This window comes from Hemiscyllium ocellatum, chromosome 2 (genome assembly GCF_020745735.1).
Source record: "Hemiscyllium ocellatum isolate sHemOce1 chromosome 2, sHemOce1.pat.X.cur, whole genome shotgun sequence".
Classification (NCBI taxonomy): domain Eukaryota; kingdom Metazoa; phylum Chordata; class Chondrichthyes; order Orectolobiformes; family Hemiscylliidae; genus Hemiscyllium; species Hemiscyllium ocellatum.
The window spans coordinates 74,035,510-74,057,688 of NC_083402.1; the positions used below are offsets into that span (position 1 = coordinate 74,035,510).

The 22,179-nt window shown below is 40.4% G+C and overlaps 1 protein-coding gene across 1 annotated transcript in view; it reads left to right on the top strand.

Moving 5' to 3' along the window:
- Window positions 1–971: 971 nt before the first annotated feature.
- The window catches only part of LOC132825874 (zinc finger protein 474-like), a 35,702-nt gene continuing 14,494 nt past the window's right edge, over window positions 972–22,179 (top strand). Inside the window, exons 1-2 of the mRNA XM_060841465.1 lie at window positions 972–1,325; window positions 7,893–8,073. Coding sequence (XP_060697448.1) covers window positions 972–1,325; window positions 7,893–8,073 — 535 coding nt within the window. The remainder of the gene's footprint in view (window positions 1,326–7,892; window positions 8,074–22,179) is intronic.

Sequence of the window (22,179 nt, forward strand, 5' to 3'; positions counted from 1 at the left end):
AGATTATAGCAAGCAGCTGACACAATTTTTTAAAATGGAATCCATGTATTCGAAAAACAATCAACTACATTCTAAACAAAATAACACACAGCATTCTAAAACAAAAGTCTATTTGCCCGATCTCAAAATGTTAACAAATCTTTTTTAAAATTTTTTTATATGAATCTGCTACTTTTGCTTGGTTCTTCCTTGGACCAAACTCTGTGCACTGAGTTTGAGATATATTGTTTACAAACAAATTAATTGTGGCAAAAATGTTGCCTCTATCCACCTTCAATAATATGAAAAGTACCCATGGAAAGCTGTGGTATCTTGATGAGGCTGAATTTGGATTGTTTTTCCAGATGATAATTAAGGTGTTGGCTAATGTTTATTTAATAGATTGAAGCACTATGGTATGTAATTCTCAAAATTGTTTAAATATTATACTCAAAACAATACTATAAATAGCAACTACCTTATATGTGCTGATTGTGTAGTACATTTGGAGTTTCCAAAAGTGCAACTGCTATATTTAAACACAGACTTTTCCTTTCTCAGGCATTCTCCTATGTCACCAAATTCTTCTATTTTGTTTTACTCCTACAAATTCTGATACAGCAACAGTTGGAAAATTAGTTTGTTCACAAAAACTCAACTTCCAGTATGTGTAAGCTGTGAAAAATAGTCTTCCCGAGTGCACCATCCATGAAAACAGCTATAACAGAAAATAATCATTGCAAAGAGATCCACACGTAATCCATTAAATCTAATTCTATACTCATTATCAAGTCTACTTCTAGAACTGTGCAAGGTCAAATTGAATATCATTGTCATCCACTGAACATTGATTTCACATATTGCGGATCATCAGAAAACCTAATATCTAGTTCTCAAGAATTAAAGGAATATAATACCTGCACAACTGAAAAGGAAACTGTTTCCACAAGGTAGCTCAATAATTCAAGTTTAAGGACTTGAAAAAGTTAGCTATGTCAAAACTCTCGAGAGTGTGCTATATATGTGGTAAACAATTTGGATTACATTCAATTGCTTTGCATGAGCCTCAATGTCTACAGAAATGGCGAATTGAGAATGAGAAATTACCAAAGCACCAAAGAAGACCAGAACCAAGAAAACCAGAGGCTGTTAAAACTGATGGTTCTTATGATGTTGATGCTACTAACGCAGCAGCATTTGCAAGTGCAAATGCTCAACTCATTCCCTGTGAAAACTGTGGTCGAACATTTTTGCCTGATCGACTTTCTGTGCACCAAAGAAGCTGTAAAGGAAAAGGTGGAGGTACATCATCCAGAATGCCTGAGTCAAGTACAGGTTACAGTTCTGTAAGTTTTTAAACCCCTTTTATTACAAATACTTCACCTGTGGTTTAGCCAAAATGAGAACAAAAAGAGGGAATAGAACAGAATCAGAACACTAGATTAAAGGGATATAAAGCTGGGGTATGTTCTAAATATTAAGTTGAGCAAATATTAATGTACCATAATTCAAAGATGAGGATTTTAAATTCAAATGTGTTGATGGATAGGTCCAAACTAGCTTGGAAAAGGAAAGAGTGATGAGCAAATGGAACTTAATATGACCCAAAATGTTGACAGTGAAGTTTGAACTCACTTGGACTTTGTGGAGGATGGAAATGTTTAATATTTGAGGAATGCCATTTATGAAATTGGAGTCAATCATCATGTGCTGATGCAAGTAATTTCTAAATGAATAAGAACTGAGGCAAATCCCACCAGAATGAGAAAATGCAATTCTCATTACTGCTTTTCTCAGCATTGGATACAGAGATGGATGAATAGCAGGAGCACTTAACTGGTAACATTTAATGAACTCAGTAACATTTAAATGAACAGAACAGTTAAAAGGAAATGCAAAATGAGGAAGTAATATTTTAGCAAGCATTTGAAGCTTGGAAAAATATTTCAGATTCCAAGATTGAAAGGTCAAGGAAAATAAATGACAGACGTAAGTAAATAGACAGAAGTGGACACATACACTTGTGGACAATTCTTTGTTTGAAATTGCTTAAATCATTGTGGTGTTGGCAAAATGATCAACCTCTGCCCATTCCATGTGAAAAATTAGTTAAAATGTCTGTGGAGCAAGATACATAGGTCAGACTTAAAACAGGAATTGGCGATAATTATACCCTGCAAAGAACCAAATACAGTATAGTAGAGATCACTGAAATATGGCTACAGAAATATCAGGACTTACACATTGCAGAATATATCATATTTCAAAAAAAAGAGAGAAATGATTAGTAAAGTTGCAGTACATTTTGGAGACAACACAATGGTAGTTAAAAAGTGTGATGCAGCCAGCAATTAAAGCAGAAATAGAATCCAACTGATGAAGATAAAGGACCAATCAACTGTCAAACTATCATATAGTCACAGGGAGGTGGAAGGATTATCCAACCAACTTAGAGAAAAAAAGAATAATAATCATGGTGGTATTTCAACTACCAAAACTCAAATAGCCGAGGTACATAAAGGGGATAAGAAAGTAGACAATCCCCTCCACATATACACAAAACCTTTTTAATGCAATGTGTAAAAAACCTAGTAAGTGAGATTTTACTGAAGAATGTAGTAATGGGGAATGAGCCACAGCAGATAAGAGAAGTATCTATACAGGACTAGTTAGGAATTATGATCGTAAGATGAAACATTTTAAGACAACAATTTAAAACGATATATGCATAAAAAGAACAATAGATTAGAGAGAAGATGATGTTGAGAGACTGGGAATGGCTCTTTGGAAGATAAAGTATACAATTACATTGCCAAACAATGATAGAGAATGGTGATCAAAAAATCCAGGAAAACATATTCTCCTAAAATAAAATTAACTAAACATCGTGAGACATTATTGATGAATAAAGGCTTGAGGGAAAAAGTGATGGTAAGGAAAATATTCACTAAGTACGTGACAATGGTGAGAGGAAGAATATAAGGAGATTAGAAGGAAGGCCAAAATATTAAGAAAAGAGGATCTATGAACTTAAATTAAGGTACATAAATTAAAATGATAAAATATTCTATAGATATCTGAACAAAATAAGGGAAGTTTGGATGCGAATAAGGCCACTATAGGAATCAACAGAATTAAATCTCATGTACTAGTAGCAGAATGGCAGAAATATTAAATAATTATTTTGTGTCAATATTTATCAAAGAAATGGATTAAATAGATATAACATTAAAAGAAGATATTAGAAACAACCTAATGTCAGTCAAAATGAGAAAAGGAGAAATATTGTACAAACTAATCAAACTCAAAGAGGATAAGTATCATAGCGCTGAAATGCATTTTTTAAATAACCTAATAAAGAGATAGTTGAAGTACCATACACTATTGTTATGGTACAATTATTATTAACAAAATAATAGTTTGTCAGCTGAAGATACAATGCAAGAGGACCTGTGGATAGCTAATGTTGTACTTAAGAAGATAAACTTATCAGATAAACTAGTCAGTTTAACATCAGTGGTAAGAAAAAGAATGGAACCTCTAAAGTAGAAGAAATTAGAAAAACATCTGGAAATATTAATGAAAAGTAAGCATGGATTTTAAAAAGGGAGATCCTACTTTCTGAATCTCAATGTCATTTAGCTACATTTCCAAAAGGACTTCAATAAAGTGCTACAAAATAGATGAATGAATTAGCAGAGAATATGCAGAATTATGGAATAAGCAACAAAATGAATAACTAGCTAGATGCAAGATGAAAAGCAGAGAGTGGGAGTAATGAGAAGCTAATCAGAGTGGAAGTGAGTGGAAAGTGAGTTTCTCCAAGACGTAGAGCTGGGACTGCTGTTATTTTCAATTTATATTAATGCCTTAGATTTTGAAATCAAAACACAGTGAAACTCCCGGGAGTGGAAAGTGAGGAGGATGGGGGCACTTAATTGTGCAGGAGGTGAATTTTCAGCTTTGCGACAGTAGGAAGGATATTGGAAAATAAGTTGGCAGAGGATTAAAGATGGATCATGGTTTGTTCCCAGCAGCAAACAATGGGAAATTATTTTTAATGCATTAGCATGTCATGCATATTCGTTAAAACATATGGTCACCACATTAACTTGTACCTTTGCAATTATGCTGGCAAATGAAAAACATGTGCCTTCAAATTCACAAATGTTAAAGGTGGAGTGTAGCCAGTAAGGTAGCCTTCCTGGAGATTTTGGAGTGAGTAGGCACTACCTTTATTGCATAAGAACTTTGTTAACTATGGAGGAGTTGCTGAATTATTGGATTGACTTTGATTGCAGCTGTTCAGGGAGACGAATATGTGGGCGTTTGTGGAAGGGATAGATTGCTGACAGGTGAGGAAGATCACATCATGGTGATTTTAAGAAGGAGTATAGGAGACAGAAGAAGGGAGCTCAATGACAGAGGGGTTGTCAATAACTGCTGAAGGCAGCTCAAGCTGATAGATCTGAGAACAAATGTGACTAAGTACAGGTCAGTGATGAGACTGGGAAGGTGAAGGATGATGTTTGGCAAGTAGTGTAATAGGAATTAAACCTGGTTAGTGGTCTCGAGGTGCAGTTTAATGCTCTCGGAATATGGTTCAAATCCTACCATGGCATCTGGTAGAATTTAAATTTAACAAATAAACCTGGAGCTAAAAGCTGATCTAATGGTGATCATGAAACTATTGTTGATTGTCATAAGTATCTACCTTGTTCACTAGTGCCCTGTATGGCATCCTTAATTAGTTTGGATGACAGATAGTTCTAAACACAATGGTTACACTTTTGTGCAATCCTGTGTTATAGAAAAATCACTTGAGAAATGGCACTTAAAATGTTGACAATGTAATTGTGTTACAGCCAACATACATTTTAAAAGTTTATGCTTTAGAAACAGCGTCCCCAATTCATCAATCACATTGCAGCAAATTCACGTTAACGAAATGTGCATTATAGCAGAACGACCTACACCTGTGATCTCAGATCCCCAGCAGTGGTATTGACTCTTAACCACCTCTGAAATGACCTAATAAGCCATTCAATTATAAGAAAGGAAATAAATGAGACACACAACAACCTAGATACTGGAAATGAAAATGGCAAACCTGGCCCTGATAACCCTGCAGAGCCCACCTTTGTTAGATGAATTGATGGAAGATAATAGTAGAATTGTTCATGCTGAACATTATAGAAATGTTAAGAGGTCATGGTCATAAATTAAATGTTCATAATTCTGACTATTTGGTCTGGGCACTTTGTGCAGAAGCTGGACTGCAGGGGAGGTATTGAGACAGAGATGGAAATGGAAGGCAAGGACACTTTTTTAATGTGAAAGGAAGGTGGAATTTATGATTGTAACTCAAATGGCAGAGAAATTCTCTCAGGTAAGATGGAGAAAGTATATCAGAATATGTAGTATTTTTGTCAGAATGTTATATTTTATGTACCATAAGTTCAACAGGAATCATTTGAAATGTTTGTGTTTGAAATAAGTTTTTGCCTCTGAGCTGAGAGTGCAGAGGCAGGAACATCAATGACATGTGATTGAGCAGAAAGTGCCCAGATGGTCTCCTCTTCATTGTAGAACCTCCTGCCAGTGATATGGAGCAGAACATGAAGTCAACATGCATTCTACCTACAGTCAAAGGAATAGTATCACTGATGTTATAGTGTTCACTTCAACACTCACCACTCTCTTGCTTAAATTGCTCAGTGACCAGTTTGCTGTCTACATTCCTGGCCACTCCTAACCTCTCATTGACCAGTTCTATCTCGTGCAGGGTGCAGGAAGCAGTGACTGTGTATGGCAGTGTACAGCAGGAGACAGTGGAAAGTCCAGAGTCAGATAGTCAGTGAGGCAATGAGCATGGAGACCAAGGTTTGGGAGAGATACATTGAAAGTCCCAGAAATTTGAAATATTTTTTGAAGATAAGTATTCTGTGAACCCTAACCCATTATATTAGGCTGGCAGAGTAAGATCACACAAAATTTAAGACTTTGCATCAGAGAATCATTTGAAAACAAATGCTTCATCGGAATTACACTTATAAAGCATTATTGAATAGCTCAATGTTCCTATTCTTTGAGGTAGACAGCAGCTATCAGTGGCATCGCTAGCAGTGATGTCTCATGGGTGGTCACTGCATTGCCTGCAGTTCTACATTCAGCAATCACACTGTCACCAAATGCAGCTTTCTTTGTAACTAAACAGAAATTGCTGGAGAAACTCAGCAGGCCTGGTAGAATCTGTGCAGAGAAAACAAAGTTAATGTTTAAAGTCCAGTGATGTTTGTTCCTGGTGAGAGTAGATGGTAACATGAGTTGGGGCTGCCGCCTCAAGAAACAATGTAGACACAGTCATGAGGTTTGCTGGGTGTGATAGTTGGGCTGTGAGAGAGACTGCCCCAATGCTCCAGGACTTGATGTAAAACCAAGACACTTTCTAGTCCTCAGCCCTCACACACTCCCTATGCATGACCCAAGCCAACTCACGCCACCTCATGCTACCTAGCCAGCCTCATGGTCCTTCATATCCTCCATGCCAATCAATACTACTCTATCCATACCCTAATGACCCCTCAACCTCTAAGCAATATGTGTCTTTCTCCCCACACTCATAGCTTCCAATGCCAACCATACTCTCCACTCCACACCCTATGGCTCTTTATAATCTCTATATCAGTTTAGTGGCAAATTGTGGTCCCAACCCTTTGCCGTGATTACCATGCATGCTGATTCATTCAGTATTCACTGAGCTGACTTCAGGAGCCATGTTGAGATGGAATAAAATAAAGCTGTAAGTTTCTATTGATGACTTTTGAAATATAAATCTTGTTGATAAATCTCATGTGATGTCTACCAAGTACCATAAACCTTTATGGATACACATTTGTACTCATAGCCCCATATCAAAGACTTGGTTGAGGTTGTCAATCAGATTGTGAACTTACAAACCTTCTGCTGTGATAATAATAGGTTGCGGAATCATTCATGCAGCACTAAACATATAATTACAGAATCACAGAATTGTTATGGTATAGAAGGAGCATTTCAACCATGTCTGTGCTGGTTTTCCGATAAGCCTCAGCCTTATGTCAACAAATAGTTATTGATATTGAAAGCACTGATTTTTCCCCCAACAGGAGTTTCTTTTTTCCTCCCCAAATTTGAAGTGCTTCAAGTTTTAAATGCCTTGACAGCTTGACAGTTCCACTCAGTCCATTTCTAAACACAGTCATGTCTAATTTTAACAATTCATGAGGGAACATGACCTCTCCCAAAAGGATACCTGGATATCTGCAAACAACTCTTTTTGTTTAAATGTCTGAAGACCATGGATCACGTCTTAGATAGCCCACGAATGAAGGGTGAATATTTTTAAACACAGCTGAATCTCTATATGTGCAACTACCTCTGTGAACCATGGATATGCAAACTAATACCCACTCCGTTCCTTAACTTTGCAAAACTGATAAGTGTTGTGTTTGTGGTAGGACTTCTGGAATGGGGACTAATCTAGAGACCCTCTAAGTCTGTAAAAATCCAGTGCAATGTGAAAATGGTATGACAGTGAGATGATCTATTTTATTTATGAGAGTAGAGCTCATAACCTACTGGGGTTTGTATTACGTCTAAGTAATTTGATTTTCTTGCTTGTGTTCCAATAGGGAAATAAAGTACATAAGCGGTCAAAAGTGTAATACTCAATTATAATGTAAATTGGTAGAAAGAAATCTGACTAAGCCTTCAAAAACAGTGGCAGAATTTTTCTCTATTTTGTTAATAAATTGTGCTCATCTAGCTACAGCTTACTGCATATATGTGTAAGTTATATGTCTTCCTTCTATGTGCCTTTCGTACTTCATAGTTTTTGAATTAAATGACTAAAGCTTAACATTTGTCTTTAGCCACCAGTAATTAGACGCCCACGAACAGTTGTCTGCTATCTTTGTGGCAGAGAATATGGAACTACATCTATAAGTATTCATGAGCCACAGTGTTTGAAAAAATGGCATATTGAAAATGATAAGCTTCCAAAGCATCTCAGAAGGCCTGAACCCAAGAAACCTGAAGTCAGGTCTATCACAGGTAAATGCAGATTAGATGTAATGTATTAATGTATTGCTATAGTGGAATTGTAACAAGTTTGTATTAAAGGGTTGGTAGATTAGTTTTAATTCTGTATTATTTGTTTCATTACGTCATTCTATATTATGAAAATGGTACACATAGAGTGCACAAGTAATCTGTCATTGGTCCTGTTTCACATTTTGCTGCAATAGGCAGATTTCCAAATCATGTTTACATTTATATTGTGCCATCTCAAGTCACATTTTTCCTACTTGCAGGTGGTGATAATCATCATGCACCCATTGCCCTTATTCTGCTAGGTGGTAGGAGGAAATGATTTGTGAAGTGCTAGAAAAAGTCTAGATAAGTTGCTGTAGTGCAGTTGTGTAAAAGGAGCTGGTGATGAAGGCAGTGAATGTCACGGTGGTATATTGGTTACCGATCACGCTGACTGCTTTGGCCTGGATGGTGTTGAACTTCTTCCGTGTGGAAGATACACACCCGAGTAGGTGGGGAGTATTCCTTCACACTCCAAATTTGTGCCTTGTGGCCATGGGAAGACTGGGGAAACCAGGAAACAAATCACTCACTATAGAAAAACCTTGCCTTTAGGTCACTATTTATATAGTGACTTTGTTAACTTTCTGGTGAATAGTGATCTGCAGCAATGGTAATGCCATTGACTGAGGGAAGCTGTGCTTTTTAGGGTGGTAATTTGAAGGAAATTTATTTGGAGTACATGTTAGTAGCCTAAACTGAAATGTTTTTCACACCATTTTTAAAATGATGGCAATTTGAAAGAGAGCTCCATGTAGTTGGGTGGATGAAACTTCTTGAATATTGATTGACTGAGCATGGGTGGCCTTGACAACTGAGTTACATTAGCTATGACCTGGAGGTAATGAGTATTTTTGTCACCTCCCACCCCCACCTTGTAGTTTGGTTTGTTGGTTGGCACTGAACCTCTAACCATGTCGTCTAGGTGAGTTGTCTGTTCGAACATTCGCCGCACAGCAGGTGGCCTTTGACAATTTCTGTCCTGAGGGCAGCAAAGCATGGGAAGTGTCTGCATCCTGGAACTTTTTAGACCAGAGGAAACAGCATAAAGTTAAGGGCGGCTGAGTGTCTGCTGATGGAGTGTCTGCTTAGGATGAAGGTGTTTGCAAAACCCTGCATTTTGCCACATTTTCATTCTTTTCAATTCACTGCCAGTGTCTCAGAAGATTTTGGAGGACATGGCCACACTGTGCTTCTATTCATGATCTTTGAAATGGGGAAGAGCATTAAGATCCTGGACTTTATTTTTCCTTTGTTTAAGTTTTTAAAATTTCATTCTTTATTCTATTTGGCAGTAAATGTTTACACTGCTTTGTTGTAACACAGTTGTAATATAACTGGTGTCATTCCACCTTCTTATTTTTAGTTATGCATAATACTTATACTCATGGAAAATTTCCTTAAGGCAATAAAAATATGTGTAAGAGGATGGCTGCTTCATCATCTCAGCAATTGGGATGGAACTGAAATCTATGTAACTATCAGCAGATTCCTCATCCTCTGATGGTAGGCTGGAGGGAGAATGATTGATAAGGAAGCAAAGATGATTATGCTTTGAAGATGCTCTAAACAGTCACCTACAGCAGTGTCCTGGGTAACTGAGATTATCGGCCTTCAACTACCTTATTATGCAGAAAAGTTAAATACCAAACAGGTATAAACTGAGTATTTAAGAAAAAAATTCATGGGATGTAGGTGTTGCTGGCAAAGCCAGAATTCCTATCTTCTGAACCAGTGGCAGTGAAGATATAGTTATTTATTTCTGAGTCAGGATGTATCCCTTGAAGAAGATTTTGCATTTGATTGTACTCCCATATGTCTGCTGACCTCTTTCTAAGTGCCAAAGATCACTACTTTGGATGATGTTGTAATAGAAGCTTGGTGAGTTACTGCAGGGCAACTTGGTACTGGTAATGCCATTGAATATGAAGTAGAAATAGTTAGATCATGCCTTATTGGAGATAGTTATTGTCTGGCATTTATGTCACACACATCTTATTTGCAACCTTTTAACTCAAGCCTGAATGTGTTTAAAGGGCTATTGCCCAAAAAGGTCAACTCTCTTTCTCCTCAGACTGCTGTGCTTTTCCAGTGCCACACCTTTCAACTCAAACTTGAATGTTGTCCATGTCCCATTGCATGCAGGCACCAATTGATTCAGTATATAAGAACTTGCGAATGGAACTAAACACTACAGTCATCAGTAAATGTCCTTACTTCTGACCTTCTGTTGGAAGCAATGTCACTGATGAAGCTACTGGGGCTGTGCACACTTGTCTGAGGCACTCTTGCTGTGATGTCCTGAAACTGAGTACATACATTAAATTAAATTACTTACAGTGTGGAAACAGGCCCTTCGGTCCTACAAGTCCACACCGACTCGCCAAAGCGCAGTCCCCTACATTTACCCCTTTACCTAACACTACAGCCAATTTAGCATGGCCAATTCACCTGACCTGCACATCTTTGGACTGTGGGAGGAAACTAGAGCACCCAGAGGAAACCCACACAGCCACAGGGAGAATGTGCAAACTCCACACAGTCAGTCGCCTGAGTTGGGAATTGAACCTGGGTCTCTGGTGCTGTGAGGCAGCAGTGCTAACCACTGTGCCACTGTGCAGCCCACGGAGTAGTTGGTCTTCAACAAGCACAACCATGTTCCTTTGTGCTAACCAACTAGTGGAAAGTTCCAATGCCACCCTCCTCTGATCCTCATTTGCTTCAATATTTCCAGAGCTCCTTTGTGGCACAGATGGTGAAATGTTGCAATGATATCAAGGCCAGTCACTCTCACCTCACCTTTTGAATTCAGTTTTGTTGTTTGAATCAAGGGTGTAGTGATGTCAGGAGCTGAGTGATTCATTGGAATCCAAATTGTGTACCACTGGCAAGTTTATTAATGAGAAACTGCTAATTGATAGCACTGTCAATGATTCATTCCATCACTTTGAGAGTAGACTGTTGGGATGCTAACTGGCCAGATTACATTGCACCTAAGTTTTGTGGACATAAAGGATGTTGCAAATCCAGGCTGGCAACAAGACTATTTTTGGACTATGTAGACAGCGTTATGACCAGTCTTCAGGCAAGGCAACGTGCCCCAGTTTAATATAGTTCCAGACAAGATTCCTAATTTGTCAAATAATCAATGAAGGTAATTTGTATGAATTTATAGCCAAGTTAAGTTCATGGTTACAAAGAGACCAAATTTGGGAACTAAGTATTCAGTGGTACGTGACTTTTTGAAAGGACAGGCAGAAAGGAAAGAGTAGTGGGGTAGCCTAGTTAGTTTGGGATGGGGTAAGTACAATAGCAAGAAATGCTGTTTGATTCAGAAATATGGAATCTACGTGGGTAGAAGTATGAACAACAAGGGGAAGAAGTCACTGTCAGGTGTTGCCTATAGGCCCTTGAACAGTTTCTAAAAAGTAAGTGAGTGAATAATTCAGAGGGTAATGACAGCATGTAAAAAAAGACATTACAGTAATCACTTTCTCCTAGTACAGTAATCACAGGTGACTTTAATCTATATGTAGATAGGGAAAGTCAAATTGGCAGAGGTAGCAATGAGGGCAAATACAGATTGTATTAGGGACAATTTCTTAGTTCTTAGAACAATATGTTTGGACCCAACCAGGGATCAGCTCTTTTGATCTGGTATTATATAATGAGGCAGATTTAATAAATGATCTCAGAATGAAAGATCCCTGAGGAAACAGCAACCATAACTTAGTAGAATTTATCATGCAGTTTAAGAAGGGAAAGCTTGAGTCAGAAACAATTTTCTACCTTACGTAAGGGTAATTACAAAGGAATAAGGGCAGAGCTAGCTGGAGTGGACTGGGAAAGCAGCAAAGATGGTTGACGAAAAATGACAAATCTTTAAGAGACTAGTTAAACAAAAATGTATCAAGAAAGAAGGATTATAGGAAGGGGATAAACCAATCATGGTTAACCAGGTAAGTTAAGGACAGCATAAAATTGACAGAAGAAACTTTAAATGTGACAAAGATTAGTGATGAGCTGAAGGATAAGGAAAGTTTTGAAGGTCAACAAGAGATGACCAACAAAAAAATAAAGAGGAAGAAGATAAACATTGAGAATAAATTTGCAGCTGATACCAACACAATACTAAGTTTTAAAAATATATATAAAAGGAAGAAAGAGGCCAAAGTGAACAAATGTTGCTTGGAGAATGAGGCTGGAGAGATAATAATGGGGAATCAGGAAATGGTAGAGGAGTTGAATAAATAAGTTGCATCAGTCTTCATGGTAGAAGACACTAATACCATTCCAAAAATTATAAATATTCAAGGGGCAGATGTATTAGAGAAAGTAAATATATAATTTTCACTAGACAAGAAGTACAAGGTAAACAAATGGGGCTAAAAGCCAATAAGTCCCTGGAACTGATAGAATACATCTTAGGATATTAAAGAAAGTAGTTACAGAGATAGTGGATGCATTGTTTGTAATCTTTCAAGACTCCTTGATGCTGGAAAAATGCCAGAGGAGCGACTTTCTTGAGTTAATAAAAGAGTGAGTTGATTATTATTAAATGTGAGGAGAAATAATACACATTCAAATACACAAAGCCTGGTTAAATTGGCTCCTTTTACAACATAAATTTATTGGTCTGGGAGAAGGGCATCAACAAAGAAAGGGGTCATTTGTAAAGTAATGTTGGGTTAGATGAATAAAGAAAGGGAACAAGTTCATCCCTTCTCACTGTAAGATATAAGACCAGAAGTAGGCCAGTTAGCACATCATGTCTGCTCTTCCATTCAATGAGATCATTGACTCTGCTTGATCATATTATGTATTTCTAAATGCACTACAATTACATCTTTTGTAGTAGATTCTAATATTTTCCCAATAAAAGATGTTAGGCTATGTGGCCAACAGTTATCTCCTTCCCTATTTGAATAAATCTGAGACAGTGGAAATTTGCTGATCTTCTGGCATTTTTCCAGCATCTAAGGAGTTTTGAAAGATTACTAACAGTGCTTTGCTATCTCTATAACTACATTCTTTAATATCCTAAGATGTATTCCATCAGTTCCAGGAGCTTACTGGCTTTTAGTGCCATTTGTTTACCTTGTACTTTTTGTCTAGTGAAAGTAATGTATTTACTTCCTCTAAAACATCTGCCCATTGACTAGAGATTAGAAATGCAAAATAAATCCAAGAAAATTAGAAAAGATATACAGATCAGTCTCTGATTGCTGATTGGATATTGTGGACATTATGTTAAGTGATACAATAGCATTGATGTTTGTAGGTGAACAGTTGAGTACCTGTGCTTGACTTTGCAGGCCAGCTGAAATTCTTTGTCCTGTTTCATTTTGATTGTTTGCTTAGCTTGCAGCACTCAAAGCAAGATACTGACTTTTTAGTTTTTTTATAAGACAGCCTTGGCATCTGGACAAAATATTTGTTCAAGACTTCAATAAATCCATAGGTGATCAGAGATTATGAAGAAAAAGTGAGGACTGCAGATGCTGGAGACCAGAGTTGAAAAATGTGCTGGAAAAACACAGCAGGTCAGGCAGCATCCGAGGAGCAGGAGAATCGATGTTTTGGGCATAAGCCCTTCTTCAGGATCAGAGGTTATGATCCATGCTCGTGATAATGGCACTTTTGGGATGTAATTGAATCTCAGACTTTGATATGATTTTGAGAGTATGTAACTTTGTCAAATTGTTGCTTGACTGTGTGTGGGAAACTCTTTTAATTTTGACACAAATTCCTAGATGTTATCGAGAAGGATTTTGCAAGGCTCACTAGTCAGGCTGTGCATTTGTCGTGTCCAGTGCTTGGTCACTTGGATGGTCCATTGAGTTTTATTCTTAGACATTTTTGGAGTAAGTTAATACAACTAAGTGGCTTACTAGGCCATTTCAGAGCATATTTGAAAGTCAAAGACAATTCAATGGGTCTGGAATCAAGTGCAAGTAAGAGAGGGCAAGGACAGTGAGTTCCAGACCCCAGCCACTGTCTGGGTGAAAAATATTTTTGTCTCTCCTCTAATCTTTCAAACATTCAGGTTAAAACAATCTGTGACCTCTCTGCTAAGAAAAACAGGCTGTTCCCATCTACCTTCCTCTACGCACACCTCCTCAATTTTTCAAAATTCATTTGTAGAATGTGGGCATCACTGGCTGGACAACCATTAATTGTCCATCCCCAGTTGCCCTTAAGAAGGTGGTGATGAGCTGCCTTCTTGAACTGCTGTAGTCTATGTACTGTAGGTAGATCCACAATACTGTTAGATAGGGAATCCTAGGAATTCAAACCAGCAACACTGAAGGAATGATGATATATTTCCAAATCAGGATGGTGCGTGGCTTACACACATTTATCAGCTACCTTTGTCCTTGTGGATGGAAGTGGTCGTGAGTTTTGAGATTCTATCTCAAGATCTTTGGTGAATTTCTGCAGTGCATCTCGCAGATAACATACACACCGCTGCAACTAAGTGTCAGTGATGGAGAAAGTAGTGTGATACCAATCAAGCAAGCTGTTTTGTCCTGGATGGTGTCAATTTTCTTGAGTGTTGTTGGAGCTGCACCATCAAGGCAAGTGGGGACTATTCCATCAATATCTGACTTGTGCCTTGTAGATGGTGGGCAGGCTTTGGTGGTCAGGTGATGAGTTATTCACTAATCCTAGTCTCTAAACTGTTCGTGTCACCACTGTGGTTATATGGTGTGTCCAGTTGAGTATCTGGTCAATGGTAATGTTGTGAAGGTGTAAGTGTATACTGTGCCTTTAAGTGAGAGAGGAAGTTGGCAATGGCTGAAAGCACAGAGTGTGCTGAACAATTTAAAAATGTTGGTTTGACCCAAGTAGCTGCTGTTGTGTTGCCATGGTGCAAAACCAAATTCAAATTCGGCCAATCAGTTTAAATTATACCACAGAGAACAAAATCCAATCAAATATAAATTTAGTGCTTTGATGACATCAAGCCAATGAAATGATCTGATATCTTGGGGTATAAAATCGGATATTTTGAACAGTTGGGGGAGAACTGCCAAGCACCAACAAGTATAGCTGAAAATGTGTTGCTGGAAAAGTGCAGGAGGTCAGGCAGCATCCAAGAGGCAGGAGAATCGACATTTCAGGCATGAGCCCTTCTTCAGGAATGAGGAGAGTGTGCCAAGCAGGCTAAGATAAAAGGTAGGGAGGAGGGACTTGGGGGAGGGGTGTTGGAAATGCGATAGATGGAAGGAGGTTAAGGTGAGGGTGATAGGCCGGAGTAGGGGTGGGTGCGAAGAGGTCAGGAAGAAGATTGCATGTTAGGAAGGTGGTGCTGAGTTCGAGGGTTGGGACTGAGACAAGGTGGGGGGAGGGGAAATGAGGAAACTGGAGAAATCTGAGTTCATCCCTTGTGGTTGGAGGGTTCCTAGGCGGAAGATGAGGCGCTCTTCCTCCAGCCGTCATGTTGCTATGGTCTGGCGATGGAGGAGTCCAAGGACCTGCATGTCCTTGGTGGAGTGGGAGGGGGAGTTGAAGTGTTGAGCCACAGGGTGGTTGGGTTGGTTGGTCTGGGTGTCCCAGAGGTGTTCTCTGAAATGTTCCGCAAGTAGGCGGCCTGTCTCTCCAATATAGAGAGAGGCCACATCGGGTGCAGTGGATGCAGTAAATGATGTGTGTGGAGGTGCAGGTGAATTTGTGGCAGATATGGAAGGATCCCTTGGGGTCTTGGAGGAAAGTAAGGAGGGAGGTATGGGCGCAAGTTTTGCATTTCTTGCAGTTGCAGGGGAAGGTGCCGGGAGTGGAGGTTGGGTTGGTGGGGGGGTGTGGACCTGACAAGGGAGTCATGGAGGGAGTGGTCTTTTCAGAATGCTGATAGGGGAGGGGAGGGAAATATATCCCTGGTGGTGGGGTCCGTTTGGAGGTGGCGAAATGACGACGGATGTATATAGAGGTTGGTGGGATGGTAAATGAGGACCAATGGGGTTCTGTCCTGGTGGCGATTGGAGGGGTGGGGCTCAAGGGCGGAGGAGCGGGAAGTGGAGGAGATGCGGTGGAGAGCATCGTCAATCACGTCTGGGGGGAAATTGCGGTCTTTGAAGAAGGAGGCCATTTGGGTTGTTCGGTATTGGAACTGGTCCTCCTGGGAGCAGATGCTGTGGAGACGAAGGAATTGGGAATATGGGATGGTGTTTTTACAGGGGGCAGGATGGGAGGAGATGTAATCTAGGTAGCTGTGGGAGTCGGTCGGTTTATAGTAAATGTCCATGTTAATTCGGTCGTGCGAGATAGAAATGGCGAGGTCTAGGAAGGGGAGGGAGGAGTCTGAGACGGTCCAGGTAAATTTGAGGTTGGGGTGGAAGGTGTTGGTAAAGTGGATGAACTGTTCAACCTCCATACACATCGTATCATCCGTCGTCATTTCCGTCACCTCCAAATGGACCCCACCACCAGGGAATATTTCCCTCCCCTCCCCTATCAGCGGTCTGAAAAGACCACTCCCTCCGTGACTCCCTTGTCAGGTCCACATCACCTACCAACCCAACCTCCACTCCCGGCACCTTCCCCTGCAACCGCAAGAAATGCGAAACTTGCGCCCACACCTCCCCCTTTACTTCCCTCCAAGGCCCCAAGGGATCCTTCCATATCTGCCACAAATTCACCTGCGCCTCCCCACACATCATTTACTGCATCCGCTGCACCCGATGTGGCCTCCTCTATATTGGAGAGACAGGCCACCTACTTGTGGAACATTTCAGAGAACACCTCTGGGACACCCGGACCAACCAATCCAACCATCCCATGGCTCAACACTTCAACTCCCTCTCCCACTCCACCAAGGACATGCAGTTCCTTGGACTCCTCCATCGCCAGACCATAGCAACACGACGGCTGGAGGAAGAGCGCCTCATCTTCCGTATGGAATCCTCCAACCAAAAGGGATGAACTCAGACTTCTCCAGTTTCCTGATTTCCCCTCCCCCCACCTTGTCTCAGTCCCAACCATTGAACTCAGCACCACCTTCCTAACCTGCAATCTTCTTCCTGACCTCCCCGCCCCCACCCCCACCCCCACTCCGGCCTATCACCCTCACCCTCACCTCCTTCCACCTATTGCATTTCCAATGCCCCTCCCCCAAGACCCTCCTTTTATCTTAGCCTGCTTAGCACACTCTCCTCATTCCTGAAGAACGGTTCATGCCCGAAACGTCGATTCTCCTGCTCCTTGGATGCTGCCTGACCTGCTGCGCTTTTCCAGCCACACATTTTCAGCTCTGATCTCCAGCATCTGCAGTCCTCACTTTCTCCACCAACAAGTATAGACTGCTACCCAAGTAGCTCTCTGAAAGGTACCTGTCCATAAGAAAGGTTGTGCAGCAGAAGACCAAAGAAGAGACCACCCAGGAAAATACAGTGGAAAATCCATGGTAGATGGAGTTTAATTTCGATAAATGTGAGGTGCTGCATTTTGGGAAAGCAAATCTTACCAGGACTTATACACTTAATGGTAAGGTCCTAGGGAGTGTTGCTGAACAAAGGGACCTTGGAGTACAGGTTTATAGCTCCTTAAAAATGGGGTCGCAGGTAGATAGGATAGTGAAGAAAGCATTTAGTATGCTTTCCTTTATTGGTCAGAGTATCGAGTACAGCAGTTGGGAGTCATGTTGCGACTGTACAGGCCATTGGTAAGGCCACTGTTGGAATATTGCATGCAATTCTGGTCGTCTTATCTGAAAGATGTTGTGAAACTTGAAAGGGTTCAGAAAAGATTTACAAGGATGTTGCAAGGGTTGGAGGATTTGAGCTAGAGCGAGAGGTTGAACAGGCTAGGGCTGTTTTCCCTAGAGTGTTGGAGGCTGAGGGGTGACTTTATTTTATACAATTATGAGGGGCATGGATAGGATAAATAGACAAAGTCTTTTCCCTGAGGTAGGGGAGTCCAGAACGAGAGGGCATAGGTTTAGGCTGAGAGGGAAAAGATCTAAAAGAGACCAAAGGGGCAACTTTTTCACTCAGAGGGTGGAACGTGATGGAATGAGCTGCCAGAGGAAGTAGTAGAGGCTAGTACAATTGCAACATTTAAACACCCATCTGGATGGATACATGAATAGGAAGGGTTTGCATGGATATGGGCCGGGTGCTGCCAGGTCAGCATGGATGAGTTGGACTGAAGTGTCTATTTCAGTGCTGTACATCTCTATGACTCTATGACTCTTGTCGAAGACAGCCTTGAAGTATTGATCAGATCTCTCCTTAGCCTCTTCTGCTCCAGGGAGAACATTCCAAACATAACCTTTCTTTAATAAATCCATGCTAATTATCCTTGAATTAATCCACTCCTTTCTAATTGAAAATTTGTCTTGTCTCAGAACTGATTGCAATAATTTCCCTATGAGGAATAGATTGTGAAATGTTGTGGCAGTTAAAATAGGTTATACTGGTTGTGGTTGAGGAGTTGTTTGGTGATTTTTGGTCCTGCAGTTGTTTGAAAGATATTGCCAAGTTTTCTTCAACATTGTTGACTTGACCTGCTCTTCAGCAGAGAGACAGTCTGTTTTTTTATAATCCATAAATTCAAGAGTGTCCCGTGGATGTTCTCGGCTGTTCCCCTTCATGGTACATTTTAGTATGGTGGAAGTTGATCATAAGCTGGCACACTAGCATGCTGGCTCCCTAGCATAGTAGCTAATGAAGTTCAGGGGTAGTAGTTGCTTCTTTAACTCCCTTACTTGTGTATTCCTGGAAGGATAAAACACAAATATATATTTTACCCTGAATTTTTTCTTTTAATTCATTTTTTTTCTATCTATGTGCCTGCAGTCTGGGATACAATCCACAAAAGACCATAGATCATTTTTTTTTAATGGCATCTCCTCCTTTGAAGGATAGCTATCAGAAGTTCCCTTTACACTCTTCAGTTGTAACATTCCTGAATTTCTCTCAGGTCCTGGTGTAATCCATGCAGAGATTTTACACAGGCACTAAATTTTCACTTTCAGATATCTTTTCATGTGTATGTCATTTTTCTAAAAAAAACCACACACTTTGTAATTTAACGTTCCATACATCCATCAATGATTTCAGATTTCCGTTTTCATGACAAGGAAGATGTTTCGTCTGAACACCTGAATATCCCCTTTGAAGTTTTCCACTGCTGTGACACTAATTTACCTTCAGTCAGCTGTGTCCAGCCTACTTTTGCAAAATAATTTTTAACTTTGTAAAATTGGTTTTGTACCAATATAGAAGTCTAATTCCTGTATTATCCTTATCTTTTACCTTCATTATGTTTGAACCAACTGAATTATTACTAGCAACAAAATGTTTTCCCATCCTTCCACCTGCCAAGCTTGATTTCCTAAAACTGAGTCCAAGATGCACCCTCTCTTATTGGACTTGCCACATATTGCCAAAAAGAAAGTCTACTGAATTAATTTCAGAAATTCTGTTCCTTTAATTCATTTCACACAATATTCTGGTTAGTATTGGGTTAATTGAAATATATTACTATCAGACCCTTATTCTTTTTGCACTTTTCTGGGATTTGCCTATGTATTTGCTCTTCTATCTTCCCTTGTTTGTGGTATATAGTACATTCCAAACAATGGCGACTGGCTTTTTGTACTTCAGCTCAATCCATATACAGGGGAATATCGATTATCCGAATACCAATTATCTGAAAATTGGATTATCCAAAGGTGATCTCAAGGTCATGACAGAAACTTTACAACAAAGATGTGCGTCCAACACTGATCACGTCTTTTGTTTACACTGAATATAAGTGCTGCTGAGAACAGTTCTGGACCGATGGGAGCGCAGGCACCATCTCTAAACAACTGACCTCCCACCCACCCCCACTCCCACCCCTTCACACACTTTTTCTAAACACACCTTCCCTGGATAATCTTTCTAACGTTGTCCTGTACAGGGCAGAGGTAGAACCTGTCAAAAAGTTACAGTAAAAAGTTGTGCATATGTCTGTGTGCACGCACGTGTGCGTGTGGGATATTTGGAGACTCACCCTGCAAAAGCCAGTAGCAGCCGCAGCAGTCTTGTTAGTGTCAAGTCCAGCTGCCCCGGAGAGGGGGCAGGGGCGGAAGGGGGTGGAGTTGGGTGCAGACCGGGGTCACACGAGGGCAGTGTTAGGGGCAGTCAGGGGCGGTGTTGGGGGCGGACGGGGGTCACGTTGGATGTGGGGGGTTGGGCAGGCGGGAGGGCCATCTTGGATGGGGTTTGGGGGCGTATGGAGGGGCAGTGTTGGATGGGGTTTGGGGGTCATGCAGGGGATAAGGATGGGTGCGGGAGGGGGAGCGGACAGGATTGGGAGGCGGGGTGAGGGCTCGCGCTCTGTGTGCTGCTTCTAGGATCCTGAACAGACAGCAGACTTCATAGAAAACTCCAAGCTTCAGAGGAAAGGCATTGAATTGATTAACTGAATAATCAATTGTCCAAACGAAATAGTGCCCACCCATCTCGTACGGATAATTGAGGTTCCCCTAAAGTCTCATTTAATGATCCTTGCGTCATATTGCCCCTCCTTCTCTAACTTTTTGGGGTGAATAGCATACACACAGTCCTGGTTGCCTCTTTATTTCCCCTTGGTTAAATAAATATGGCCTCATTTAATAATCCTTCTAACAGATTATCTCTACTTATCACTATAATTTACTCTGACCAAAATCGCCACTCCAGTTCCTTTTTATCCCCTCTCACCATCTCATCTGAAAACCCTGTAACCGTGCGAGTTGAGCTGCCATGTGTATCCCTCTTAAAGACATGTTTCTGTAATAGTTATGGTGTCATACTACCACATTTGTACTCATACCCTCAGCTTATCTGTTTTGTTTGCTGTAATCTTTGCATTAAAGTATATATCGTTGAGCACTGCCAAACACTATTTCCTCTCCATTCCAGACTCATCAACTAATTTCTGCCTTTCATTTTCATCTCTGATTTTGTCCCAACAGAATCAACCCTGGCTCCCATCCCATGCCAAACCAGTTTAAATCCTCCCCAATAGCAGTAACAAAACATCCCATGAGGGACTTACTCCCTGTTCTATTCAGGTACAACCCATCCAGCAAAGCGTGGGTCCCAATGTCCCAAGAATCTAAAGCCTTTCCTACTGCAACAACTTGCCAGCCATTCACTTATCTTATCCATTTACTCCAGTACTCATGTGAACATGGCACTGGGACTAATCCAGACTACCGTTAAGGTGCTACTTGCTAATTTTCTCCCTACCTCTCAATTCTGACGGCAGGGCCATATCCTTCTTTCTACCAATATTATTGGCTCTGATGTGGACGGAAGCTGCAAGCTGTTCATGCGCCCTCTCCAGGACACTCTGAAACTGCTTAGTGACAGACTTGGTCATGACCAGGGAGACAACATCAGCCTGGAATCATACACGCGGCTGTAGAAATGTCTATCTGCTCCCAAGTTTTGAATTACCTATAATTGTTGCTTTCCAGTCTTCTTTGTATTCAAATGTACAGCTGAACCACCCATGGAGCCATAGATTCGGCTCTGGCTGCACTCCTGAGATGAGCCATCACTGTCATCAGCATTCAGGGCAAAGATTTGCTGGGAGAATTAGATGTACTCTATATTACCTGCCTAGTCCTTTTTGACTGCCTGGTGGTCTCCCATTCCCTCCCAGCCTATACACTTTTAAGCATTGAATGACCATATGTGTAAAAGTGTTACTCACATAGCTAACAGTCTTATGGGTACACTACAGTGATGTAAGTTGCTGCTTAAGTTCTGAAAATTAGAACTCAGCTGCTGCAACTGATGGCACTTTCTGCAAACAAAAGATTTTCCAGGATAGAAGAGACATCCTGGAGTTCCCACATTGCAGAGGAAGTACATTTGCAGAAAAGATACCCTACCATTACTTTATTAGTTAACCTGGCTATTGCTAATAAAATCTTACAAATATTAATACACCTTGTCAATACACTTTAGCGACCCTGATAGACGCTTAAATGTTTTTACTTAGTGAATTTAGTTAATGATTCACACAGCTAAAGTAAAGTAACAGTAACATCACTTTCCAAGCTTGGAGCAAAAGACAAACTCATCCACT